The sequence below is a fragment of the Scylla paramamosain genome, chromosome 33 (genome assembly GCF_035594125.1).
Source record: "Scylla paramamosain isolate STU-SP2022 chromosome 33, ASM3559412v1, whole genome shotgun sequence".
In the NCBI taxonomy this organism is placed as follows: domain Eukaryota; kingdom Metazoa; phylum Arthropoda; class Malacostraca; order Decapoda; family Portunidae; genus Scylla; species Scylla paramamosain.
The window spans coordinates 16,144,868-16,172,732 of NC_087183.1; the positions used below are offsets into that span (position 1 = coordinate 16,144,868).

Consider the following 27,865-nt stretch of genomic DNA (forward strand, 5'->3'; position numbering starts at 1 on the left):
TTCATTCACTTTGTCATTTATTCACTTCTATTGATCATTCACTCTCTATCTTCCATTTATTCCTATCTCGACCCTCTATAGTTCAAGGTTACAGAGACACAGTTCCACTTATCCACCTTCTTTCAATCAATATAATCAGGGCTTTCATAATCTCTTACTGATAAGACTCTCTATCTCTCTCTTGTCCCAGGGAATCTCTCACACACCATTGTTCTCTAATGTCATCACTATCACTAATCATTATCACTCACATATTACATCAAGATAGTGAAGATGGTAGGTTTGAGGGTGAGGGAGAGGCTGGGAGGGGAGGGGAAGGTTACACTATTCATTTCAGGACTATTGTGTCACTATTATTAGAAGATAGTGAAAGCTATGATGGTGATTTGCTAGAGAGAGAGAGAGAGAGAGAGAGAGAGAGAGAGAGAGAGAGAGAGAGAGAGAGAGAGAGAGAGAGAGAGAGAGAGAGAGAGAGAGAGAGAGAGAGAGAGAGAGAGAGAGAGAGAGAGAGAGAGAGAGAATTAAGTAATGCTAAAAGATAGACAATAACTTAAATAAACCACAAAATTTAAGTGTAATGATGAGTGGTATTAATTAGACAGCCAAGATTTTAACCCTCACAGTCTTCTGCATTCTGTCATAAAATATTGTCATCCCCATTACCTCATTTTCCTCTAAGTTTCCTCTAAGTTTACCTCATTTTCCTCTATCCCCAAGTCAATGCATACTCAAGATACTCAGATGAAAAAAAAAAAAAAAGGTGGTGGGCATACCGTTACAATTCCCATTTCACGTGTAATGTAAGAGGCAAGACAAACAAACCCCAAACCTTACCTAAATTCAACTTAAATTCACACCAGCACCAAAATACATGTGAGGTAATTTACTGATGAAAAGAAAACTGGCATAACATTACATATTTCAGACTCATTTCAAGTATACAAGAAACAAGATAAAAAAAAAAAAAGCCTTATCTATGTTAAACTTAATTCACACCAGCATCAAGATACACAAAGATAATTTTAGTGATGAAACAAGCACTAAAGTTACAAATTTCACTCATTTCAAGTACAGAAGAAACATGATAAAAAAAAACCCTAACCTAATCTATCTTAAAATTCATGCTGAGGCCAATAAGATAATTTCCCAATCCCACACTCTCATTTTATTTTACCCTCATTTCAAGAACCCTGATGCTTATAGTCTATCACATGTCCTCCGCACCTTGCAACATCAACTCTCCCACACTGAAACACTGTCCGCAAATAACCAGGGAGAAACCAACGCAGAGGAAGAGAAAGCTGACTGTCCAACTAAGACACACCCTCTCTTACACACTGCAACATTCACTCTACATTCCCACATTCAACACCAGCAGATACAACACACCAACTGCAACTCCAGGGGAAAGAAAATTAGATGTACAACTAACACATTTAATATTCCACCCATCGCTGCCCATCACCACCCATCACTGCCCATCACTCCCTCAGCAACACTCACCCTCTGGTGCGTGACGAGTCCTCTACCCTTCGTCGTCGCCTTTCCCGGTCACGGTCTCTGGATCGGCTACGGCTTCGGTCTGTGCTGGATCGGTGGCGCCTTGAACGAGGCATCTGTAGGGTGAAGGTGGGACAAGTGTTGGATTGCTAATTGACCTACTACATGGCAAAATTGACCTCAGTTAACCTGCTGGACTGCAAAACTGATCTGCACTAAAATTTATTCACATTTTCAGATTCTTGTTGAGGAAGGAATGAGATTAAAGGTTGTGAGGCAAGACTTGAGGTGGTTTGATCACATTTGGAGGAGAGACGAAGAGTGCAAGATAATATAACCAAATATATAAGGTAAGCATGGCGGCCACCCTCAATATCCGGAAAAAATGAGGCTAAAATACATCTAACTGCCAACACTACATGAGGCTAAGACGCACTACAGGAGAGACTGAAATGCCTGGGAACATGTTGAGGCCTACAGTGGAATACAGCCTGCCTGCTTGTGTTGGTTTGTCCTGCACGAGCTACATAATTCAGTCCATTCTGCCAAGCTCTTAACCAACACTATTCTCGACAGACTAGTGTACCTGCAGACTTAACCTATCCTTGTATTTCACTGGTAATTTAGGATAGTGTCAAAATAACATTAGCATTCACATTCGAAAGCTGGTTAACATAAAAACATAAGAACATAAGAAAATAAGGGAAGCTGCAACAAGCCATAAGGTGGTTAGGTTAAGTTAGGTTGGATTTAAATGACTTCAGTTTACAATTTCACTCCTACTCCCCTCATTGTGTAGATTTATCATTTGAAACCCCACCTAACTGCCTGACTAGACTTGAGCAACCCTAGTATTTCCCAGACAATACCTCTACTTGCTTGACTGGCTCGAGTAACAGGTAACCCAGGTGAGTAAACCAGATGAGTCTAAACGTTTCTTTTTTTCTGCCTATATGTTCAACTGCCTGAGTAACAACTAGGTAACTAACGACTCAAGCCACCACCTGCTGTGTCTTGGGGCTTAGTGCTGCTGACGAGGCAAGGACACGCCAACAGCACACACAACAGCATAACAGCTTTACACTATCCCACCCTACCCCTAACCTCAACAAGCTAAACTAAACCTAATCTAACCTAACCAAACCTTATTCCCGCTCCAATCTGGCGGGAGGAGCCTGGAAGTGTATGTGGACAGGTAGGGCACAGAACATGAACACACCAAGACAGCTTTAGCACTGTATCCCCCTTCATTTCCTAACCTCATGAGGCAACCTACCTAAGCTAACCAAACCAAACCTAACCCTGGCTATCCCTGACCGCCCCAGGAAGCAGGGAACATGTGGCGGGGCAGCACACGAGCATAACAGCATAGCACTTTACTCCCCTCCATAGTATTCTCCCCTAACCTAACCAAAGCAGATTTAACCTAGCCATTGCCATCCTTGACCCAACGTGGCGGCAGCGACCTTAAGGTGAAGCACATGACGGATAACAATGAGTAACTACCACCTAGGCGTCATTTTGTGGAAACTTTCATAAACAAAACATGGTCGGCCATCACAGCCATTGAAGAACAAGACATCGATCCGGAATACCTCACATTTCCCTTAAAAATCCAATAATTAGACCCCCTACCAAGCCCCCGAGGCCTTCCCCAAACCCAGCAGGATCTATACTCACATTCTGTACTCTATATATATGAAGTTTTTCCCAAATAAACTCCAGACTGAAGGCGGACTCCCAGCTCACTGACAACAAGCAGGCGGGGCTAAGCAGGATGAGACTCCCGCTCTGATTGGCTGCCGCTCACTACGTCACAGCAGGATATGAATCAAGCTTCCCCATTGGTCCATTGCCACGGGTCCCTATAGCTTGATTTTGACCGATTTTGACCCTTATAGCTTCTTTCTCACCCCTCGCACGCTGTAAGGAACATGTGCTCCGGAATTTCGATACCGGGACTGGGTCACTTGGGGGAGTAAGAGGAGGTGGATGGGTGGAGAGACGGGGGAGATATTATACACGGCAGATAGTCATCGAAAAGAAAAGGTGGAGAGATAGTTATGGATGTATTGAAAGACAGACAGAGAGGATACCAGGTGTGGGTCATTGAGATAGAGGAAGTGGAGAGATGTATGGATGGAGAGACACTAGAGAGAGAGGGAGATATAATTGTATTGAGAGAGAGAGAGAGAGAGAGAGAGATTGCAAAAACCAACTACTAAAAACATTCACCATTTGACGCAGGGAGCCGTATATATTCTACTCTTGTCCTCTAAAGAGGTAATGAAAGATAAATGTCCTTTGCATCTATCAACTCTCAGGACTTATTTATTCCTTTCTATTGGCAAAATGTCTTTTATTTTAGTCCTTCTTATTTACAGCTGTTTCTGGCAATATCCATGAGTTTTGAAGGTAAAAATTTTCTCCTATTACATCTACGCACTATATTATTATTCTATATTATTCTTCCGGGAACACCGATCAATATTAACGACGACAAAAGCAAAAATATTTAAATAAATGAGGGTCTTTTATTTGAATTCTTCCAATTTACCGCTGTTTCTGGCTATATTCTAAGTACTCGTGAGTTTCTGAAGGCATGAATATTCTTCTTTTTCATCTGCGCACTACATGTTACTCTCTCGAGGACATGGTTCAATGTTAACGACAAGAAAGGCAAAAATAGTTATATAAGACACTCTGCCAAATATTTACACGGTTTGGACAGTCTCGCTCCACGGATGGGACAGTGAACCGTATGACCTTAGTAATAAGTAAATACCTTCTAATACATGATGTTAGAGAATAAAGGAGATATTTGGGTGTATATATATTTTTTGCAGCACATGTCATAATGGTTTAAGGTCTAAATATGGCAAAACACCAGCGGGGTTATTTTTAGAAAACAATACTTTTGTGTATTTTACCAAGAATTAAAAGAATGATACGCAAAGAAAACACATTGGGAGGAAGGAAGGGGTATAAAACTATGATATCATGAAGGCAGGACAAGGAATACAGCAAGATAAGTCACTAAATGAGAGATAAGAGGACGGAGAATCACAAAAAAAACAGATTCAAAAGTCGTGTTGAAATTTTGGTGTTGATCATTCTAAGGAGTTTCTGAGTTTCCCCTTAATAACTCGACGGGAAATGCCGGTAGATAACTTGGAAGCAATCACAAGGCACATATAACAGCAGGAGAAGTTGTATTAGATCTGTGACTGCGAAGGAGAAGAGAAATAAGACGGAATGGCTGCAGTTAAGTGTGGCCTAAGACGAGTGAGGCCCGTGATGGCGACTCGTCAACTTCGGATTTACTTTTTCCTGCCTTCCTCGTCCTCCTCCACCCCCTTCCAGTATTTCCTTCATCCTAAATCTTCTTTCCACTCTTTATCTTCTTCCTCCTATATGTGTCTTCAGCCTAAGCCTTCCTCCCTCTCCTCGTCCTCGTCCTCTCACTCCTTCCTATCTTCTTCCTCCTCGTCCTCCTCCTTCTCCCACTGTTTCCTGCATCCGAAGTCTTCCTTTCATTCAGTATCCTCCATTCATCCTTCATCCATCCACCCACCTTTCCTCCACTCCCAAACACGCCTTCTGACATTACATTCATCTCATCATTCATGTCCACTCAGTGTATCACCTCATCTCTCTCCTTTAGCAACCCTGCCGCCCCTCTCCTCTCCCTCTACCTCCCTCCACCCAGCCCGCTTCAGCACCTCTCCACTCAGCCACAAGACCCGCACTAAGGTGGAAGGAGTTACGCCTGAGGGGAAGAAGCATCGGCCGGATAAAGCTGAATTAGTCACACTTATTGATACTGAAGGTGGATTGTGACTTTTGTGTGTTAATTCTTGCCATCCTTGTTATTTTGTTTTTATTTTTATTTATTTATTAGGTTAGGACCGATTTGGTTAGGTTAAGTTATCTGAGATTACTAAATACCTTATTTTACTAGTTATTTTGTGGGTGTGCTAGGTTAGGTTAAGTTAGGGTGGATTTGGTTAGGTTATGTTAGTTATGTTACCTTATGTTAGTTTATGCTATGTTACATTATTAGATGTGTTTACCTGGTTATTTTTCCATGATGCATAAAAGACAATATTTCACACTCGAAATACAATACGTACCTTCTCCACATGTCAGAAAGCTCACCTCCATACTCTTCCAAGACAAGGTATCAGTAGTCAGCCTGGAGAATGCGGAGAGACTGGCCAAGCGACGGGACCTGAAGCTGGTGAAGGTGGAGGACGTGAACCTGAAGGGCGGCAGGAAGGCATACAAACTGATGACCGGCAAGCAATACCTTGAGAAGGAGATCAAGGCAAAGAAGAGTGAAAAGAAGACAAGTGTGGGTGGAAAGGTATGGCAGAGAAGGCTCACAGAAGGGTGAGTCTTAAGCACCATCCCCTTCAGCATACCACCTTCAGATCAATTCGGTGTTTCCATGATGCTGTGAAGGGGATGTGGTGATAGGAGAGTGGAATGTTATAGTCATGTAAAGGGTAATGAGTGTTTTGACGTTGCTAGTGGCTCTCGTTACTTCCAGGATGAGTTCAAGTAAAGAGTGTTTAGTAAAGTCTCTATCTATCCCAGGATGAGAAGATCTTGGTCATTGGGGGCAAGATCACACCTCATGACCTGGGAGTGAAGCTTCACAGCCTCACCAAGTGGCTGAGCAAAGGCCATCAGATCAAAGTCACCATCACCTCCAGGAAGGCCACCAAGGAGGATGTGGTGAGTCTGGGCTTGTCATTCACTCCAAAATTAATCTGTGTGTAAGGCAAGGTCATCATCTCCCAAGCAGGATTGTGTGTATTACCTTTGCTTGAGCTAAGACAAGACAGTGTCCATTGTGTTAAGTGTAAAAAGACTGTATTATCACACCTAGCATTCATTGGGCTATTTTTTACACATCTCTGGGCCTTTTTTGTATATTTATTTTATTGTTCTTGGCTGATGCCCGTCTCATATAAAAACCAAAAGAATACCAGTGAGGGTGCATGCATTGAGATACTAATACACTCTTGCTCCAACAGGAAAACGTCTTCTCCACAATTGAGGAGGAAGTCAAGAAGGTGAAGGCTCGGGTAATGCAGCGACATGAGAAGGTGGACGACATAAGGTTCTACATCGTTCCCCCCAAAGATGAGAGTGCAGTCAGCAGTGAGGCAAGCACAGATGACCACATACACAGTGAGGGTTCCGATAAGTCCCCCGGTCATGCCAAGGGAGGAGTGCAGTAAAATAACACTGTCCTATATTGAAAACCTGTTGTGTAGGTTTCAAGCACAGAGCCAATATCATGTGGTACTAAGGCTGTTATACTTTAGTGAAGTTTATTTTAGTGGATTACTTGAAGCTTGGATGAAAAGGATGCAGTATTGGGTATGGAGATGGAAGCACTGGCAAAGAGTTGTATTCTGGTTAATGCTCTGCTGGGTTTTATTGTGCTAATGTAAATTTTTCAGTGCTGTGTAAGGTTAAAATACATTAAGTATTGTTTTTCAAAGGTTATGTTATTCTTAGTCCTTCACTGTTGTTTTGTTACACTCAAAAGCTTTACTCTGTCTGCATCTAGATTCTTCAGTCATTTATTACCTTCCACATGTAACGTCATCTTAAGCTTTTCATTCATTCTCATTATTTGCTTTTCATTTTCCTGCTCCATTCTCATTACAAGCTCTTCATTCCTTCTCTATTTCTTCTCACATACAACTATGCTTACTAATCTCTCTCCTTCTCATCATCAAGCATGTTTTATATACTATGGAGTCTCCTTTTTCTTCTCAGTTTAGAGTAACAGTGATCTGTCACCTCTCACATCTTTTGACACTGTGTGGTGCTTCACTGAACCACAGATTCAACCTGGAATGAAAGACAATAAAACTTTTTTTTCAGTATCTACTCGCAAGTTTCAAATAAAACTTTTATTTCTCTTTCAGTATAATAAATTTGAGTGACAACATAGTTTGTACAAAATATATACAAATGTGGCCAGACTAATCAAAACAAGCTATGTGTATATGTAAGTGTGTATGTATGTGTGTGTGTGTGTGTGTGATAAACAAGCATTTATACTTAAGAGAGAACAAAGTGTTGCTAACGTGCAACACAAGAACAGTGGTGTCTGACATGCATCCTTGACACAACAACAACTCAACACAAAGGTTCGGTGTCTGCAATCCTCGTGGCAGGTCAGTGGTAACGCTCCGGCTACAAGTACCGATCTAAAGAATACCTGCAAGCATAACAACACTTCATATATCTCCTAAAACCTCCTGTCAAGTAGCTATAGGTAGTAACACATCATTATCATCATCACCAGCCTACAGACTATGACATCCAAACGACGTGAAATGGAAGATTAACTTACACGTGGAAGAAAGAAAAAAAGCGTACCACATACATTCAATGGAATTCCCAACAGCACATGTAAAAAGTTCAAGGGTTCATTCATCACCTCAACACTGGAGAAAAATAATAGCTTGAAATACAGTTACCCTAAGAAGTGATGTCAGAGAATCCACTAAAGGTTATAAACTGAATGGAAATGTGTCAATGAACCAATATGCTGCTTTATATTAAGAGCTCTGTAAAAACCAAGAAGAAACAGGGAATATATAGTTCAACTATACAATACCTATCCTCCTGTCCCTTTCTACCAGGGGCCAACAGGGCTCAGTGTCAATGATGTGTGTATGAGTGTGTGGTGCTTTGTTTGGGTCACCCTGACTTGATATACAGACAGGTAGATAGTGTAAGTATGAGGACTTCTTGCAGCTTCTATTCTCTCATGTTCTAACAGGAAAAAGTGGTTGCTAAATGCTAGTAAACTCTGTAACTCCCTGCTTGCTTCTGTATTTCCACCTTCTTATGACTTAAAATCTTTGAAGAGGAAGGTTTCAAGACACTTATCCCTCAATTTTTTACTATTGCTTCCGACCCTATTCAGGAGCTGGCATCTCAATGGGCTTTTTTTTAACTGGATTTTTGTTGCCCCTGGCCAGTGTCCCTCCTACATAAAAAAAATAAATAAATTTTAGTCACAAAAATCTTATGGAATATAACCACTTCTTTAGGCAACTGCACAAGCTTAGGAGTTCCTCTCACACAAGCACTGACACCAATACAGTTATACACTGTTCCCACACAAAATTATCCTCGACTCCTTCACTAGAGGCCACTGTCATCCCACTGGTGTCCCCTTCAACTGTCTCTGAGATGCCTGATGTGGATGGTAGTAATAAATGCAGTCATGAGCTACAGGAAGCATGACAAAGGATGAGGGCAGTGATGAGTGAGATGTGAACTGAAAACCTTGGAGTCTGGTATCAATTGATGCATAAAACTTCTCCCAGAATTGTGTGGTTTTGGGATTGGTGAGTCTCTTAATCATGGCACCTTGCTGTATATCATTCTATCTCCCCAATGACTTGTTCTGTCTTCCCTTATAAGAACATTCACTCAATTTCTTCACAAACTCCTCACTCTTGCCCCAGAATTAAGTGCATTTGGGACTAGTGGGGTTTCTTTTCAGGTCTCGCTGCATATCATTATCTCTCTAATGCCTTGCTCTATCTTCTAACTGGCTCTTTTTTTTTTATTAGATCCTTCAACTTCACTCTCTTTACAAATTCCTCACTCTTCTCAATGTAACCAAACCATCCCACTGCATTTGTTACCCACTCCACCAGTCCTGATTTCATTACATCTGTATTGATACCAGTGACAGATGAGCTGTAGAAACCAGAATAATCATGCATCTAGTGACAGGATGACTATAACAAATTAAACTCTGTTGCGGAAATGGAAACCGGAGAATATACAAGCGATGGATCTGCCTATCTCTATACCAAGCTGACATCAAACTTCTGTACATACATAAATCTCAAAATCTCAGTGAAAAAAAAAAAAAAAAAACAATATTATAAACTTTTCTCATTGTAGTGTACTTTTATCAAACACCTGCATCTTTTTTTGGACCCAGTATGAAGGAAAGAGCATTTATAAAAAATACAATATGATTTATGAGGAAAGGCCCAAGAGAGGAGGGACACTACAGTGCCACCAGTGGGAGTCGAGCCCACCATCACTACCACCACCGCCTTACAACCTCTGAGTCTGTCATCACTGCAGGACCTCAAACTCCTCGTCATCTTCTGAGTCCAGCCGATGATCCTCCAAGTCCATACCTGAGAGGATAGTTAATTATTTAATTGGTTAGTTAGGTTATTAACTAAAAAAAATGATCCTAAGTGATACAAATTACAAATGAAACTGAGGAAAAACAGTAAAGACATCAGTGGTATTATTTCAACATTACTATTGTCATTCTCTCCTAATCTGTCTATCTATTCACATACCAGCCTGAGAATAATAAGAAAAAAGGGTTTTGAATTATGTCACAAGAGATAAAGAACTTCAAACAACAAAACAAGTGAGAAAGAGAAATCTGAATGGCATAACAAAAGAGAAACTTGAACTACATAGCAAGGAAGAATGAGAGACTTAAACAGAATCATATAAGAGAGAAAGAGATAGAATTCTTTACTGAGGATCAAGAAAGGAGAGTTCTAAGCACAGCAGAGAGGAAGGACAAGCCCAGGATACCCACTGATGCCTGAGGCGCCTGTCCCCGTGGCATCATCCCGCATGTAGGCAGGCCGGGTGGGGACCAGCTCAAAGAGAGGCGTCTTCTCTGCATCAATAAGTTCTTGCCTGATGCGATTGCAGAGATCGTCAAACTCCTTCTCTGTGCCACAGTAGAAGCACTGCAAAAGAGAAAGGAATACAAAGATGTAGAGAGCAAAACAAGCCAAACTCTGACTCAAACCTCTCAACACCACAATGGAAGCACTACAACAGGAACAAGGAAATAGGATGACAGATAGGAATACAGGAAAACATTCTTCTCAGTACCATAGCTGAAGCACTGCAACAGAGACAAGGGAATAGAAGACACAGACAGGAATACAGAAAAGGATGTCTTACTCTGACTCAGCTCAACAAAAGAAGTGCTGCAACAGATGAGTACAAAGACATAGGATGGGAATATAGGAAAACACATCCCTTTTCAGTGCCATAACAGAAGCACTTCAACAAACATAGAGAGGAACATAACAAAACAAGCCTTACACTGACTACTTTTTAACAGGCTGTACTGGAAGTTACTGGGATTTTCAGAGGTGCTTCACTGATTCCAAGGATAATTTGACTGATTCTAAATCATTAAGAGTAAAAAATATCATGAAAACCTGGCTAATCATCTCTGGCCTTTGAAAATAGTACTCTCTCTCACCAGGGCCAGGGAGGGGTCCAGGTGCTCAAGTGGCATGCGTTGTGCAAAGTTGCAGTGATGGGATCTGTCCATGTCCTCCTCCTCCTCCGTCACCTTCTTGCCCACTGTGCCGGCCTCCTGGGTGGTATGTGGGTCCAGGTACACCACCTCGTCCCCTGCACCACAAGCCACACACCACACACACCATGTCAGTCAATACATTGGTGTACGAATGAGATTAAGGTGATAAATACAGAAACTTCCAAAACTGTTAAGAAAAATTGTTTATACATCTAGTATTTAGTCTTGAAAATTAATAAAAGACAGCCAGAACTGTAAGATAACTAACTCACTGTAAGATAACTGACTCAACGACTCACTCACCCACAAAACCAATGAAGTACGAGGCATGGTTGGGCTTCCCTCCTATGAGTCCAAGCGACTGCGGCATTTTGAAGTATTTCTGTTTAAAGGAGACAGAACTGTAAATATCAGTGGCTGAATTTATATCTCCATCAAGTGAGGATTATAACTCTTCCTGATTCTAGAGTTAATTTTTTTCACAATTCTATCAAGTGGGATTTTATAACTCTGCTTAATTCTAGTTAGCTTCTTTACACAGTCCTATCAAGTGAGAAATATAACTCTTTCTAATTCTAGAGTTAATTTTCTTTCACAATGCTATCATATGGCTATTAAAACTGCTTAATTCTAGAGTTAGTTTTCTTGTTTCCCTAATATATTAAAATTAATCTTATTTTTTAGTGTATAAATTTACTCCCACTGTTCATCTAAGTCTCAAGGTGAATACAGAATCATCATCATTATTACTACTATTCCACGAGACTGTGCCTTTCTACTGAGAGCCAACGAGGGTAAGAGCATGAGCGATGTGTGAGTGTGTGGGACTGTCAGCCTGATATATAGACAGATGTATAGATTACTACTATCACTATAATCATTCACTCTACATTTCTTTTTTTTATGTAAGAGTGACACTGGCCAAGAGCAACAAAAAGAATGAAAAATGCCCACTCAGGTGCCACATACTATAAAGAGGTGACAAGATTTAAAAAAATGCATGTAAAGGTAACATAAATGACTCAGTTACTTGATGGCGGCACTCACCTTGATGCCGGAGAAATAGAGAGGGTTCATCTCAGCAAGTCCAAGGCGGAGTGGAATGAAGAGCAGGAGGGGCCGCCAGGTTCGCTCCCCTTCTGTCTGACAGCTGCACCCTGGAAGAAGGAAGGCAAAGGCATTACTACCTTTCTTCTTTGTTTTGTATATTACGAAGGCTGGCATTGGCAAAAATGGAAAAAGAAGGCTGTTTTGAGATGTCACTATGTTAAATGCAGTATGCCCTTTCCTGCCCCATACACACTTACACTCTCCCACACACTCAGACATAGAAACACCCTCATCTTTTTCCACAAACACAGAAACACACAATTTTCTATGTCAAACAGAAACTCACACAAACACACACTACAGCAGTGCCTTGAGTATTGAGATGTCACTTACATTACTCTGGATATAAGCAACTCATACTTCTCATAATCTAAAGGCTGGAAATCATCTCGTTATATCTCAAGAAATACGTCTGTGTCTGCATGTATTCTGGTGTCACGGTAGAAGCTTCACTCTAAAAAATCTGAATACAAACACCAGCACCACCATCACCATCACCGAATACTGATATTATGGTACACACTTCACTGCCACCACCACCAGCACCACTTACTGATCTCGTCCATGATGACAATGTTGTCCATGGCCACGTTGACACTGAAGTTGTTCCATTCATCAAAGGGCGTCAGTTTCCTGCAGGTCAGAGAAAGTCTTACAGTTCTTATTTATAGTATGTTTATGTGTGGCTGGGACCTGCCTCCTGTAAAGCCCCACACACCTTGTTTGCAGTGCATATGTGTTGCTAATCATGTAACTTCCCTACTGTGTGTTTGTGTTGCTATGTTCTGCCTCCTCTGAAGCATCCCATAACCTGCCTACAGTGTCTTTGTGTTGCTATGTTCTGCCTCTCCTGAAGCATCCCACAACTTGTCTATAGTGTGTTTGTGTTGCTATGTTCTGCCTCCTATGAAGCATCGCCACAACTTGTCTACAATGTGTTTATATTGCTATGTTCTACCTCCTCTGAAGCATCCCACAACTTGTCTGCAGTGTGTTGCTGGGATCTGTCTCCTTTAAATGTCTGATAATTAATTGGATTTGTATTACAGGGTTTAGTCCCCAACCATTTATTCTACATAGATCAATTTCTCAGCACCTATGATGCTCCAAGATGACATAACATAAGCAACAATCAGTCATCAACATCTAGTCAGACTGAGACATCTTCAAATCCCAGAACCAAACAAACAGAATCAGTAAGTCAGTTCCCCAAGGCTGCTATCTGATCCACTCCTGCCCCCCACACACAAGAGCATCTTCAACAATAACCTATCCTTAACATCTAGTCAGAGTGAGACACCTCCAAGTCCCAGAACCAAATCTACATAACTTTACAAACAGAATCAGTAAGTCAATTCCCCAAGACTGCTATCTGATCCACTCCTGCCTCACACATACCTGAGGACCTGGGCCACTGTGTTGGGGCCGTACCACTCCCCTATGGGCTTCCCCTCGTCCACCCCAAGCTGGGAGATGATGTGCAGGGAGAAGGTGGCTAACTTGTGGTCCTCAAACATGTGCAAGATCCTGAGGTATGTCTCGTCTTTGGTCTCTGGTGCCCACGTCCACTCCCGACCTGCAGGTGAGGGAACACTGCATGAATTTGGGTAATGAGACAAGAAAAGAAACGAGAAAGAGGAATACAGGTAGAAAAGAAGCATAAATTTTGAGTAACAAGAGGAAAGAGGAAGAAAACATAGAAAACAGGCATAATTTTTTGGTAATAAGGGAAAAGAAAACAAAGAAGAAAACAGGCATATATTTTTGAGTAATAAGAGAAAAAGAAAAGAAAAGAAGAAAATAGACATAAATTTTGGGTAATTAGAGAAAAGAAAGGCAAAGAGAAATAAGAAAACAGACAGAAGACCCAGACAAAGAGGAGTCACAACAGGGAACACCATTACAAGGCAATACTTCACACTAACAGGACTTAACCCAAAGGAACAACACAGCAACACAATACAGCAACACATCAACACAGCACAGCGCCTTACCCAGATGTCTCCTAAGCAGGGCCTCTGCCAGCACCATCTGTCCACAGCGCAGCATGCAGCCCCACCCCTTGTCCGAGGTGTAGCCGGAGTCCCCAATCTGTGCAAAGCCCCTTCGGTATGTCAGCCATATACGGGACTGCACATCTCTCCGGATCTCCTCCAAGTCTTGAGAGGGGGAGAGAGAGAAAGAGAGAGAGAGAGAGGGTGTTTGTGTCACTGAGAGGCTAACAGAGAGAAGAAATAAGATGGGTTATGAGGAAAGATACCTTATGATAAAAGCAGATAAGAAATGGTAACTTATAATATATTTAAAATGAACACATAATTTCAGAAGAACAGATAATTCAGGAAAAGATAATTGAGAGAAACATGAAGAACAGGTACCTTAGTAAAGTGGACATCTCAGAACAGTAATTAGGCATTAGTATACAAATATAACATCAAAATCATCACTGACCTAACCAAGCAGGTGTTATTTATCCCCATTATCTAAAAACACTTAGCAATGTTTGGGATATTGTGAGAAACTGAAAGAAAGGTGAAGAAAAACTTGTCACAATTCCTGTTTCTCTTCACTTCCCTTCTCTCATACTCCACAAAGTTTAGCACCAAGATTTCCTTCCTGATCCCTTAGAGAAGAGAGATCTGAAGCACTCCACACAGCTGAGACACTTAGGACATTCATTTATCATCAGTATTTGTACATGAATGATACAGTGCAGGGTTTTCAAGACCTGTCAAGCCTCTCTGAAGAAGAACAATTTCAGAACACAAAATAAATTACAAAACTAGAGGAAACACAATACAGTACATAAACAGGAAGAAAGAAAATAAGACAAACAAAACATGATATACTAAAGAATAAAAGCGGGATGATACAAAAATAATACAAAACAATAAAACAGGAAGGTCATGTGACGAAGGCTCAGAAGAAGACAAGCGACTGACCTTTATGAGTGGAGTATTGCTTTCCTAAAATCCACACGGGCTCATCTGTCTTGGGGAAGTCCTCTGGCTCACCCAGTGCCCCTTCATAGGCCATGCATGCTGCAAACACACCAGGATCAGAACACACACCCCTACACATCGCTCACACAGACGCACAACAGACACACTCGGAGGCAATCTCTACACACACACAGCAAGATATACAAATAATTTTCAGGAACCACTACAGAATCTATTGGGGAAAAACTGCTTCACATATAAAAATCTTATGTACACTTGACATGTCCATATCCTAATGTCAAAAATACTCAGCAGCCATTGTTATGAGGTGGTGGGGCGGGACTAGAGGCGGGGGATGTGCAGGGGAAATGGTCGTCAAAAATAGTATACACTGGAACAACTACTGTGGCACATTCGACTCACAACACAGTCAGCGAAACACACAGCTTGGCGCAGGGACCAACTCTGAAAGGTTGGCAGGGCGGCCCCAAAACTCGCAGTGACTTGTTATCAAAAAGATGATGTGTGTTTGTGTCAGTGTGGTGGTGGTGGTGGTGGTGGTGGTGATGGTGGTTTGTAAAAAAAAATAAATAGATAAATAAATAAATAAAAATAAATAAATAAACAAATAAATAAATAAATAAATGAATAAATAAAATAAAAAATAATGTAGTGATGGTTATGTTAGAGGTTTGTGAAAAAATGATAGGTGTGCCAGTGAAGTAGTAGTAGTAGTAGTAGTAGTAGTAGTAGTAGTAGTAGTAGTAGTAGTAGTAGTAGTAGTAGTAGTAGTAGTGACTTGTGAGTAAAAGTAGTAGTAGTAGTAGTAACAAAAAAATAATACATCAACATATCAATAGTAATGGTAGTAACGCTTACAGTGTGTTGGAAGCAACAGTAACACTCTGTAGTGGTAGGGATGGTGGTGGTCTGTGTTGTGAGAGACAATATTCATCTGTGTTGGCAATACATGTAAAGGCAGTCTGCGTAGGGAGGGACAGTGTTCACCTGTATTGGTAACGATCTGTACTGGCAGTGACGGTACACAATAAACATCCATGCCCATCAAGGAGTAAACAGCCTACATACAGTACAACAGTGACCAAAGCATGAGAGCATTCGTCAAGTACACGACAGCAGCAGTGAACACAAGGCCACTGCCATCCGCCGCTCACTGCTCACGTACCTATCATCTTACACAGCTTATGGAGGCGCCCAAATACTATAGAAAGGTAAGGCTCGAGGGCGTGTATAATCCAAAGGAGGTATCTGCGCCACCGGTAGGGAACTCTACGGACCCATCTCTCAATCATACTCTATAAAGAAAAGACAAGGGGGATTCAACTCCATGTATTCTGGGCTTTGATTCATGGTCGTTGGCTCACTTTCAGTTTTTACTTTATTTTTTTGACTCCCAGATATACCCAGACATAGGCCTCTCATAATTATTGGGCCTGTATCCTGAAACGCTTCGCTCTCTCACCACGACTATTTTCAAAGGCCGCAGAGGTGATTAACCGGGTTCTCAAAAGTGTTTCTCTGGTTTATAATGTAGAAAAACTTGTTAATCTGTCACTAGAACCGTGAAAACACCCTTGAAAATCTGGGTACGTAACTCCAGCTAGAGCCTTTTGAAGGTAGTGGAAGTGCATTGCAGAAGTGTTTTGGAAAATGGTCCCAAAATCAACAGAATCTAGTATACTTGTTCATGGGGTGGATTGTGTTTTTGTTCCTGGATTAGTCTTGCATAAATTGGAATAAAATGCAGCACTACACTATTCATGTGATATTAATTTACCAAAGAGTCAATAGGATCTTGCACACTTTTTCACTTGGTAGAATACATGATTTTCTCCTCACAAACTGTAATATAATACTGCACAATACTCTTATCAAATACATCAGCTGTTTTACCACAATATTTTCTTTTACCAATAGCACAGAATGGACAGAATCTTGCACACACATCAAGCTGGAATACATGTTTCTCTCCTCAATTAGTCCTACAGAAACTGAGACACAACACTGTAGAATAATCATACCCAATACATCAGCTGCTTTTTCCCAAATATCTCTTTTACCAACAGCATAGAATGGAAACAATCTTGCATACTTGTCAGGGTGAAATATGTGATTCTGTCCATAATTATTCCTATAGACGCTGAAATATAACTCAACTCATTCACATCAGCTGTTCTTGAAAACATATGCTTGCCAACAGAACAGAACAGACTCACAGGGTAGAACACACAACCTTGTTTTAAATGCACTCTCTGCAAACTAAGACATAACAGTGTACAGTACTCCTATCAAATACATGTACTGCTTTCCTCCAAAATGTTAGTTTACTGATAAGATAGTCAATACCTACAGTCTCCTACAACACTCACAAGGTGGAATGTGTTTCTCCTGAATCACTCCTATCATTGAAATAAAATACTCTAATGCGAAGATGGACGTAGGTAGTGCTGTGGAAAGGAGATTTAAAACACAAAGGAAGAACAAACAGCATTAGATTCCTTGTTAATTGTGACAAGGTTGTTTGGACTAACTAATGCTATCTAGATCTGAAGTAAATAACATATCATTACCATTACCCCAGGTGTAATCAATATGTCAGGACAGTTTACTTGTTCCTTTGCTATAAAAACTCAGATTATTTCTTGTTGTTGATCCTTATGAGATTGTTCGTAATAAGCTTTAATATTCAACACTTTATAAATCTGAAATAAGTGACTCCAAAATTACTAATGACAAGAGCACCATAAAGACACACCGCACAGCACAACACAACACAACAACGTACATACATCAGTATAGAGAATTACTTATAGAAATTTAGCCCAATTTTCTTTCTTTCACGTTTCCTATGTCTCTTAATTTCAAAGCACTAATAATAATAATAATAATAGTAATAATAATAATTCCACCCTAAAAATACCGTAACATAAGGAAGGCAGTGACCACGCCCTCCCTTCCTCTCTCCCCCCTAACAACTCCAAGGCCATGAGTAACAACACTATCACAAAGGCACCAATAACACCACACCACACCAGCACATCACCTTCTATCATACCCTCACGTGACCCAATACGATGACTAGTCACAATGAGCAAATTTTCCTTCATGTCTTATTTCCCACACTTCTCCTATTATTTCACCACAGTATTCGTGCCACAGCGTCTCCTGCAGGCTGTGGCTCTCCCTCTTCATCTCTCAGGCAGTGTGGTGAGGCAGAGGTGTGCGAGAGGCAGAGAGAAGGAGTCAGTCACCTGCTATAATGTCATCCATGGCCTCCAATGTTTTGATTCTGACGTCATCAGCAGAGGGAACTGTCTCTCTTTCCAACGGAGCCTTACATTTTCCCTCATTTGATTAGTTGTTCTTATTTAGGATGTGAATTTAAATATCTATGGAATTTGGATTTATTCGGGTAGTCTTGGAAGCTGGCACTCAACAATGAACGAATGAACGAACCTGTTTCTCTTATTTTCACCTTGATACAGCGAGAAGAGAAGGGAGAAATCCTGGGAAAGAATTATAGAGCTGCGAAGAAAAAAAAAAAAAAATTACATAGACCTCCTACGAAAGAAAATTATATAGACCTGCGAAAGATGGATATAAAAAAAAAAAAAAAAGTGAGCGCCGCGCTCGTTTTGAAATATTGGTGTTAAGCATCCCGTTATATGATAGGGATTGTTTGATTTTATTTATTTATTTTATTTTTTTATCTAACTTAATTCCTCAAAGTTTAAAGTTTTCACTTAACCAAGTCACCAAACTTCTCTCTTGCAATTTTTTTTTTTTTCCAGTGAATGAGAATTGCCTCGATTTTTTTTTTTTTTTAGGTGGTATGCAACTCCAAAGCTGAGTGAGAATAAAGGAGTGGATGTCTTAATTTTGGACTTGGCTATTGGTGGGCAGATGCTGAAGTGTCAGGCAAGTTTTCATAAAAAGAAAGGAGCCAGTTTCTTCAGTTGTCATCAGTGATACTCAGATGGATGTTTATCATAATTATGTAACATTTTCAGTTTTATTGAACTACAAGCTGATTTTTTTTTTCTTAGTAGGTTAATTATGAATGGGAGACATCATCCACTTCCTCACTGGCTGGAAAGTGGCATGGTTCCAGCAGGTCACGTCTCCCACTGAAGTTCAAAACTCTAAGAAGTTCATAAATGTTTAGTGAATCACTTTTACCAAAGATAAAAAGTTCACAACTGTAATGAATCCCAGCCCAGCTCTTAACAGTACAGTCAGGAAAAAAAAAAAAAAAGCAAACAATTAGATATAGTCTGTTAGGCCTTGTGGGGATAAGAAAAAGTGCTGAGTAGAGGCAAAGGTGGCATCAATATTGTCTCCTTTCAGGTTATCCAAAAGGTACCATTCTCCATGTAAAAATATAGTGGCCTTGTATTAACTGTGTGTGCTTTATCTTGTCTCATACTGTGGCCTGGTCTCTGCATATGTGTGTGTGTGTGTGTGTGTGTGTGTGTGTGTGTGTGTGTGTGTGTGTGTGTGTGTGTGTGTGTGTGTGTGTATATATATATATATATAGTTACAGTATATGAATCCTATTTTTGCATTTATATTCATGTGTGTGTTTGCACTACAGTAATGTTGCATAGTACAGTACCTTTATGTATTGACATCATACTGTAAGCACCAACAAAAACCAGATCTACTGTACTGAGGTACAAGGCAAAATATTCAGTGCCTTGTTTTTCCCACTGATTAATCTCACCTTGAAATTAAACATCAGATTTGCAAAATCATACAGGATATCTGGAGAAAAAATAAATGAAAAAAAAAAAAAAAAAAAAAAAAAAATATATATATATATATATATATATATATATATATATATATATATATATATATATATATATATATATATATATATATATATATATATATATATAGAAATACATGGAATACAAGCCTAAGAGGGTATCTAGGCAATATATACAATTCAGTTCACAGCTTCATGTGAGAGATGAATAAACTGAAATAGTGAATTAATTAACATACATATTAGTACTTTCAAAGACTTGACTGACAGAAAGAAGGTGCCTTTGTTTGGATTGAACATTGCACCACCACAGCATCAGTGTTCACTCAATATATAACTTCAGGAGCTAAATAGATTGAAATACAGAATATAATTCATTAAAAGAATACATAATAGTACATTCAGACAATTGCACAGGCAGACTGCAGGTGGCTTGGTTTGGCTTGACCACCACAGTACATCATGGCAGCATTCAGTGTTCACTCAATAACTTCATAAGTTAAATAACTTGAAATCCTGAATATAACTGATTAAAATATGTATTATTTTGAACCACTTAGACAGATATATAGGTGCATTGATTTGGCTTGAGCATTACAGCACCACCATTAGCTTCCTCTTCAGTCAATAAATAATTCCATGTGTAAGCTGAATAAAGTGAAATACTGAAGTAATCAAAAGCATACAGATAAGTACACTTCCAAACACTTGCACCATCAGGCAGACAGACAGACAGACAGGTGGTGCATTGGTTTAGCTAAGCACAGTACAGCACCACCGCAACCTTCCTCCAGGCCTCAGTGCAGATTGCAAGAGCACGCAACACACGGAACACACTAGCATCACACCACACCTCTTGCTGGTACACCTTCACACCTGGGAGGCTACACAGAGACCTGGAAGGGGAAGAAACATATCTTTTTTAAGTAAGGTTATTTCCTCCACATTAATGATAAGTTTAATATCTGAGAACCTCAAGAAAACACTTCCCCCATGATATGACAAGAGGTGACAAGAAGAAATATTATCATGAAGACAAGATGTGGACTGGTTTATTGGCTCACCACAGCTCTGAGTGCCTGGTCGAGGTCCTTGATGAGGTCGTCAGCACCCTCCAGACCACAGGACACTCGGATCAGGCCGTCCGTGATGCCCAGTTTGTCCCGTGTCTCCTTGGGCACTGAAGCGTGGGTCATCACCGAACTGCAGCAGCAACACAGTGTCAACACACATTCTAAACAGAGCAATGGCTGGGATTGGAACAACAGATGAGTCAGTAATAGATGGATTAATACCTTGTACTAATTGGAATCTGGAGCATTGAGTGTTTCATTTATAGCCAGCTGGATGTTCCTGAAGGGAGGCAGCTGGGACTCAGACCTTTGATAAGTAGATAGGTATGCACTAGACATGAACAGTAGTGAGTGAGTTGTGCAGACTAAGATATACTCACATACAGTCTAGTATTATTCGAGGGAACCAGCTGGAACACAAACTCCTGCTCAGTAAGCACAACATATGAACAGAACTGAGTGACCCATTAGCAACCACCAAAACTTACTGATATATAACATTTCTGAAAGGTACAGTACTTGCACGGCTGGCATAGTATTGTCAGAGAGGAGTGACTGGGACTCAAACTCCTGCTTGGTAAAAACTATATACAAACAGTACTGACTGATCCTTTAGTGACCACCTAAAGTTATGTTCAGAACCAATACACAACATTTCTGGAAGAGCTTCGATACTTACGGCAGTTCACAGAGACTCTCATACCCTCCCAAGCTCTCAGCTAGTGTGAAGACCTTGAGCTTCTGGAAAAACTTCTTGGAGACCTCAAGGTTGTTGCCTTTGATGTAGAAACTCAGCATGCCAGAGTGACCATGGCATTGTCGTTTGGAGAGCTGCCAGGCAAATGATTATTTGACAGTAGTGGTTTACATACAGTATCATCTTATACTAAAGAATGAGATAACTGGCTTTAATCATTTACATTCTGTTTTTCTCTCTTTGTCTGCGAGTGTGTGGTGCTTTGTCTAGGCCACCCTGTGTGGAATTGCTGGTCTGGTATATGGAGAGATAGACAGATTTTCCTCTCTTGATGAAGGTATTGAATTTCACACACACACATACACACACACATCTAGTATACAAGAGAATCAGACCATAAACTTTTCCCATCTATACACCATCTTATTTTCCCAAAGATACATTACTGAAACCTCAAAAGTTAGAGACTAATACTAAGAATCAATTACCAAAAAAAATCTATAAATCCAAACCTCTGACATTTCACAATAAATATGTTCTGAGTGAGGGAAGTTGGAATTAAATTTAAACTGACAACTAGATAGGAGTGTGAAAGGTGTGTGTGAATGTGTGGTGCCTTTTCTGGGTCACCCCATGTGGGACAGCCAACCTGGTAAAGAGACAGATAGAAAAGAGAGAATACTGAACCTATGGACTCTAACCTCATACTGTGGGTGAGAGGGGAGGCCAGGGTGGATCACTTTCTCCACACAGGGGTGGTTCTCGAGGAATCTTGCCACAGCTAAGCCATTCTGCATGTGCTTCTCCATCCTCAAGGCCAGGGTCTTGATTGAGCGGTTCACCAGGTAGCAGTCGAAGGGGGACGGGACGGGACCTATCGCGTTTTGCAGGAAGCGCAGTCTCTCATGCAGGTCATCTCTGTCAAAGTGTGGTGTGAGTACTGGAGGTGAAGTGACTCAAGGTGAAGGTGCTAATGAGGAATATAAGAGACATGGTCCAGGGAGGGAGAAATCTGGTGATATTTCTCATCCTGAAACAAAAAAAAGGTATATTGAAATGTTTTGGTGCCTTATCTCAAGTACAGGCTCTAGTAGAAGTTACCAAGATTCTCAAGAGTGTTTTAGTGGTTATTGTGATAGTCAAGCAAGGATTCTGCCCTAACAGGGAAGAAGAACACCCATGGCAACCTGAATATTAATCTGTGTGGTCTCTGAAAGTAATCCTAATGGGAGAACAAAGCATTTCAAACAGGACCAACCCAAGAAGTAACCCACAGAACAAATTATTACCAAACCAAAGCTCCCTCTCTGCCTCACCTCTTGGTGCAGATGCAGCCCATGATGACATCCGTGTGTCCGTTGATATACTTGGTGACGGAGGACATGACCAGGTCGGCGCCAAGGTCAAGGGGGCGCTGAAAGTAAGGAGACATGAAAGTATTGTCCACCACCAGGAAACAGTCGCTCTTCTTCTTCACGATGGCCACCACCGCTGCAATGTCCACGATCTTCAAGGTGGGGTTGGTGGGCGTCTCAATCCAGACCATCTTAGTGTTGGGTTTCATGGCAGCCTCAACCTTCTTGGTGTCTGTGGCATCAATGAAGTCTATCTGCACGCCCATCCTGAAAGTGTGTGTTTGTGTGAGTGCATGAGAGTAATGGGCTGAGATTGGGATTATGGTATAACTGCAAAGGATGAGACAGGAATATGCAAGGGACAGAAACAACTGGAGGAGACTGGAGGAGAAAGCAAGGATATGAAGACAATATAAAAATAATATAGAGATAAAGATCACAGAGAAAAAGGACAATAAGGAAAGAGAGATGGAAGGAAGGAAAGAAGGTGAAGATGTGAGGTAAAATAAACATACCGAGAGGCAACAGTGCGGAAGTATCTGTTGGTGCCACCATAGAGGTCGTCCATGGACACGATGTGGTCGCCGGCAGACAGCAGGTGGGTGATGGTGGTGGTGGCGGCCAGACCAGAGGCAAATGCAAGTCCTGACAGAGAAAAAGACAAGTGTTTCTGCTTCATGTGTTACTGTCCAGCAGGTTGTAAAGTCTTCTCTTAATTTGCTTGCCTATCTTTCACAGAACCATGCCTCCAGAAATACAAGGTTTTATCTGTGGCTATAAGGTGAGGTGGGGTTCATGATCTGCATCCCTACCTTCTACAGTATCATACCTCTAGAAATATGCACATACTTTTATTTTGGTTATGAGATGGTCTTCTCTTAATCCACTTGCCTACCTTCTACAATACCATGCCTCTAGAAATGCAAACTTTTATGTGAGGATATGATGCAGGGTTTATCTTTCCTGTTCATATCTAATAATAGTCATAATAACCTTAGCTTCTTTGGCCTGACTGCTAGTTAAGTCAGCCACTCTTACATGTTGTCACCTGTACCTTCTATCCTCTGCCTCTTTGTCAGACACAAGAAGGTACTGGTGACAGGTTAACCTCAACTAAAGAGAACAGAGGGCACCAGTTCACTAATGATGCACAGACTCACCATGCTTGCCATTCTCTATGGAGGCCAGGCACTTCTCAAGGCAGCCCCTGGTTGGGTTCCCTGAGCGCCCGTACTCAAAGAACTGAAAGCAGGTGTTCACATCAATACACACGTGAAAGAAAGAGGAAATGGAGCTATGTGAGTGTAGAAGATTGTGTGAAAATGCAAGATACATTACAAATGAGTGGTGTAGGTTATTTAATTTGACCAGAACTGTACTCAAAACTGAAAATAAGTAAGCATCATCAAAACACAAACAATAAAAGAAAAACATACTAACTGGGGTACTCTAAGTGAAGGAAATTGAGGGAAAATGCAAAAAAATAATGAAAAAGAGACATTACTTAATTATACCAGAACTGTACACTACCAAATACACCCTGATCAATCCTCCTGCCGTCCTCACCTTGAACTCTGCTGGGCCATCCTGCTTGAAGGTGGTGGCCATGGAGATGGGCGGCACCACGGCCAGACTGTTCCACTGCTCCGGCTCATTCCCCTCGTGGATGGCTCGCGTGGAGAAGGTCTCATCATTTTTCAGGTAGCCATTGTTACTAGTCATCGTGGTCTGTGGATGGGACGGAAGTCTAGGTTTTTATTTATTACATGTCCAAGCTGTGTGAGTGGTCCCTGTAAAGTAAGGAGAGGAATAAGTTTTTTCTTTTCTGTCAAGAGGTTGAAAATGATGTGAGTGAATGAGTGTGTCTTGATTACCCCTTTTTTGGAGGAAATAGCCTTGCTATATGTATGTATATATGTACATGTACATGTTTGGTGGTTACAAAAGCTTATGGTGAATACATTACTGCATCAAGTCAATACTCAATGTTGTATGTGGCTCAGGCAAATCTGTTGTCCTGCATCCACCCGCCATGTAAGATGACAATATATTGGGAGGACTGTAACCATATTAGGCCCAGAATCCAGCTGTAGTTTCTTAAGAGGTAAAATTGAGTAAACTGGAAATATATTAGGATGACTGTAACCACAGCTGGCCCAGAATACAGCTGTAATTTCCAAAGAGGGAAAACTGAGTAAACTAGAGAAGAGTCTGACCACAGCAAGCCTAGAATACAGCTGTAACTTAGCCATTCAATTCTACAGTTAATCTGGGAAGCATAATGGGCTGACTGAAGCCTAAAATACAGCTGTAGTTTCTTGGAGGGTAAATCTTTAGTAAACTAGAGAACAGTCTGAGATAACAACCACAGCAAGCCAAGAATACAGCAGTAACTTGGCCATTCAAGTCTACAGTAAATTTGGGAAGCACAATGGGACATGTAATCTAGAAAAAAAAAAAAAAAAAAAAAAAAAAAAAAAAACAGCTCTAGTTTCTTAACTGAGACATCTACCATCAAAGAGGGAGGTGCCTGAGGTTACAAATGGAAAATCTTGCAATTCCCCAAACACAGCTGTGATGGAAGTGTGGCTGAGACCTGACACCTGTAACTCACACTTGTAAGACCCCAGAAAGAGATGACTTATGCACATCTGCGTATCAGTAAGGGAGAGATCAACTCCCTCATAATCTACAGGTAAGGTCGTTAGGGAAAGAATGTTGTAATGAGAAGTGTAGATGACAGCTTGAAGGGAGAAAAAATAATACAATGACCTAATGTTGGGTTGCTATCTGATTAGAAAATGTAGTGATTTGGTGAAGTCTAATGATCTCTCTCTCTCTCTCTCTCTCTCTCTCTCTCTCTCTGTGCACCACTCTGAAGAATTTAATCAGCCATCATAATCTAAATGCGTGCATCAGCAATGGTTCCCTCGCTCCCATCTCATCTCCGGTCCTGGGGGATCCGAACAACTGATAAGCTTAGAAATTATCTCACATCTATGACGTTATGATTTTACGTAGTGCACTCTCTCTCTCTCTTGTGTCATACAGGCTTCATATACCCAAGGAAAATTATAGAGTTCATTTATATTACTTATTTGTATTTTAAATCTAGAAAGAATCAAGGAAAAAAATATTAATTCGATATCCCAGAACCTCTATTGTCATAAGGGCTTCATAACTCAAGGAGATTACGATTAGATTATTTTATTTATTTATTACATTATTTTATTTATTATTTATTTACTTATTTTATTTATTTATTTTATTTTTATTTAATTCAAAGAGAAATCGGGAGGAAAACATTTTCTAGACACACCCAGAGTCTGTTGTCAGGCGGGCTTCAGTAACTCAAATCCCTGGCAGCATTCAACTCCATACGTGCCTCTGCAAGGCGGGTGTTTGTGTTAGCTGATATACCTGTTATGCTGAAACGCTTCGCTGTCTCACCACGACTATTTTCAAAGGCCACAGAGATGAATAGCTGGCTCCAAAAGACTTTTTTTTTTCTTTCTTTCTTAAATAATGTAAAAATCTTATTAATATCACTAAAACCGTAAAAAAAATAATAATAATAATAAATAAATAAAAATAAATAGATAAAAAATACCCTTAAACCAGTGTAGCTTTATCTAGAACATTTTGAAATAATGGAGGTGCGGCGCAGAAGAGTTTCAGGATACGGCCCTTACTGAGATATAACTCAACGGGACATATGTACTAGCGCATGACCTTGCACACCTTGGGCAATCTCGCTGGAAATGTGAGTTGGAACACTGCATGAACACCTGCTGGGCCCTCCCTCCTGTCCGTCAACTTTAGGAAGGTCTTACGTCATGCAGTGTGTGTGTGTGTGTGTGTGTGTGTGTGTGATCGTGGAGTGATGATAATGATGATGATGAGGAGGAGTACGTGATAATGATGATGGTGATGATGATAGGGAGGAGGAGTGATGATGATGATGATGACTGGATTAAAGAAGAAGAAGAAGAAGAAGAAGAAGAAGAAGAAGAAGAAGTAGGAGGAGTTTTTGATGATAAATGAGTAAAAATGTATGAGAAATTATATTTCTGATGCGATAACCCCAAATCCATGCAGCTTATCAAGTCTCTCCGTACTCCTTCCTCTCTTAATAATGTTGAAATGAAGGTAAAGACTGAATTAATTATTTGTTGCCCCAGCTCAGCATCAGAGTAACTTGAAATTACGAGACATGTCATTCCTACATAAAAAAAAAAGCGTGTCGTTTACCCATGCAAAAAAAAAAAAAAAAAAAATCAACCATGCTTAATATTCCGGTAAAAACTGAGTGAATTTTAGAAATTAGAATTCATCAAACAGACATAAAATGAGGTTAAAGGAGACAATAGGAAACTTAGTAAGGCTTACATTACACAAGGGTTTCCTTTACAATGCTTCCAGTGAGGCGGACACGAGCATGCCTGACTCAACACAGACTGACCTATGCAATCCCCCCTGCTATAATAAGCACACCTCATTTTTGCGCTTTTCTTTCTAAAACCCAATTGAGACGACCTTAATTCCCATATTCATGGGTCCAGAAGGTAGTTAAGGCGAGACTTTAACTTATGAAATACTCACGTACTGTGTGTTTAGTCAAAGTTATTATGTTTGAGGAATTTAGCGGTGCTCTGTGCTTCCCTTCCTTCCCAGGTGAGCGCTCGTTGCTGTCTGCTACCGGTGTGGGTCTGCCTCGCCCGCACCTACTTGATGTCGATGTACAAGTTTTATTTTTATATTTCCTTCTATTGAAACCCAGTCCACTGTGCGTCTTTATCTCGGGGCTACGAGAAGGGGGTCTTCCTATCTTTACAGCATCCCAATCAAGTGTTTTTGAAAGGTAATTGATAGGAATAAAGGGAAATAAATGAGCCACGCGGTCACTCATTGCCGCATGTCACTCGATGTACTTTTCCTTCATCTCCCTCCCTCATCATGAATCAGAAGTTAATTTCTTCTTTGAATACAAGAAATAAAAGTTTAAATGTTTTTCCTTAAATTTGATTTTCAT

The 27,865-nt window shown here is 40.6% G+C and overlaps 3 protein-coding genes and 1 long non-coding RNA gene across 14 annotated transcripts in view; 1 reads left to right on the forward strand and 3 right to left on the reverse strand.

Annotated features, from left to right (window-relative positions):
- The window catches only part of LOC135089806 (uncharacterized), a 47,858-nt gene extending 44,598 nt beyond the window's left edge, over positions 1 to 3,260 (reverse strand). Inside the window, exons 1-2 of the long non-coding RNA XR_010261644.1 lie at positions 3,181 to 3,260; positions 1,504 to 1,616 (exon numbers count right to left, since the gene is read on the reverse strand). This is a non-coding gene — a long non-coding RNA (uncharacterized LOC135089806). The remainder of the gene's footprint in view (positions 1 to 1,503; positions 1,617 to 3,180) is intronic.
- Positions 3,261 to 4,562: 1,302 nt separating this feature from the next.
- On the forward strand, positions 4,563 to 7,015 carry LOC135089803 (uncharacterized). Of its 2 annotated transcripts, none has more exons than XM_063985860.1 (4): positions 4,563 to 5,329; positions 5,676 to 5,892; positions 6,100 to 6,240; positions 6,543 to 7,015. In XM_063985860.1, exons 2-4 carry the CDS (start codon positions 5,869 to 5,871, stop codon positions 6,747 to 6,749), a joined length of 372 nt encoding a protein of 123 aa, XP_063841930.1. In that variant the 5' UTR covers positions 4,563 to 5,329; positions 5,676 to 5,868; the 3' UTR covers positions 6,750 to 7,015. The 2 variants fall into 2 exon arrangements, with proteins under 2 accessions (XP_063841930.1, XP_063841929.1); XM_063985859.1 differs by having other exon boundaries at positions 4,569 to 5,329; positions 5,676 to 5,866.
- Positions 7,016 to 7,534: 519 nt separating this feature from the next.
- On the reverse strand, positions 7,535 to 18,286 carry LOC135089802 (cysteine protease ATG4B-like). 8 transcript variants are annotated; one of them, XM_063985850.1, is made up of 11 exons: positions 18,189 to 18,286; positions 16,103 to 16,232; positions 14,917 to 15,015; positions 13,969 to 14,133; positions 13,373 to 13,550; positions 12,528 to 12,607; positions 11,912 to 12,021; positions 11,168 to 11,246; positions 10,805 to 10,959; positions 10,121 to 10,277; positions 7,535 to 9,698 (listed from the first exon to the last, which is right to left on the reverse strand). In XM_063985850.1, exons 2-11 carry the CDS (start codon positions 16,227 to 16,229, stop codon positions 9,634 to 9,636), a joined length of 1,215 nt encoding a protein of 404 aa, XP_063841920.1. In that variant the 5' UTR covers positions 16,230 to 16,232; positions 18,189 to 18,286; the 3' UTR covers positions 7,535 to 9,633. The 8 variants fall into 8 exon arrangements, with proteins under 8 accessions (XP_063841920.1, XP_063841921.1, XP_063841928.1 ...); XM_063985851.1 differs by lacking the exon at positions 18,189 to 18,286 and adding an exon at positions 18,078 to 18,096; XM_063985858.1 differs by lacking the exon at positions 18,189 to 18,286 and adding an exon at positions 17,981 to 18,000.
- A 961-nt stretch (positions 18,287 to 19,247) lies between these two features.
- Positions 19,248 to 27,595, reverse strand: LOC135089799 (cystathionine gamma-lyase-like). Of its 3 annotated transcripts, XM_063985847.1 has the most exons (10): positions 27,440 to 27,524; positions 26,153 to 26,220; positions 24,400 to 24,561; positions 23,994 to 24,075; positions 23,349 to 23,478; positions 22,795 to 23,100; positions 22,180 to 22,396; positions 21,461 to 21,612; positions 20,773 to 20,911; positions 19,248 to 20,604 (listed from the first exon to the last, which is right to left on the reverse strand). In XM_063985847.1, exons 3-10 carry the CDS (start codon positions 24,553 to 24,555, stop codon positions 20,593 to 20,595), a joined length of 1,194 nt encoding a protein of 397 aa, XP_063841917.1. In that variant the 5' UTR covers positions 24,556 to 24,561; positions 26,153 to 26,220; positions 27,440 to 27,524; the 3' UTR covers positions 19,248 to 20,592. The 3 variants fall into 3 exon arrangements, with proteins under 3 accessions (XP_063841917.1, XP_063841915.1, XP_063841916.1); XM_063985845.1 differs by lacking the exon at positions 26,153 to 26,220 and having other exon boundaries at positions 27,440 to 27,595; XM_063985846.1 differs by lacking the exon at positions 26,153 to 26,220 and having other exon boundaries at positions 27,436 to 27,583.
- Between the last annotated feature and the right edge of the window lie 270 nt (positions 27,596 to 27,865).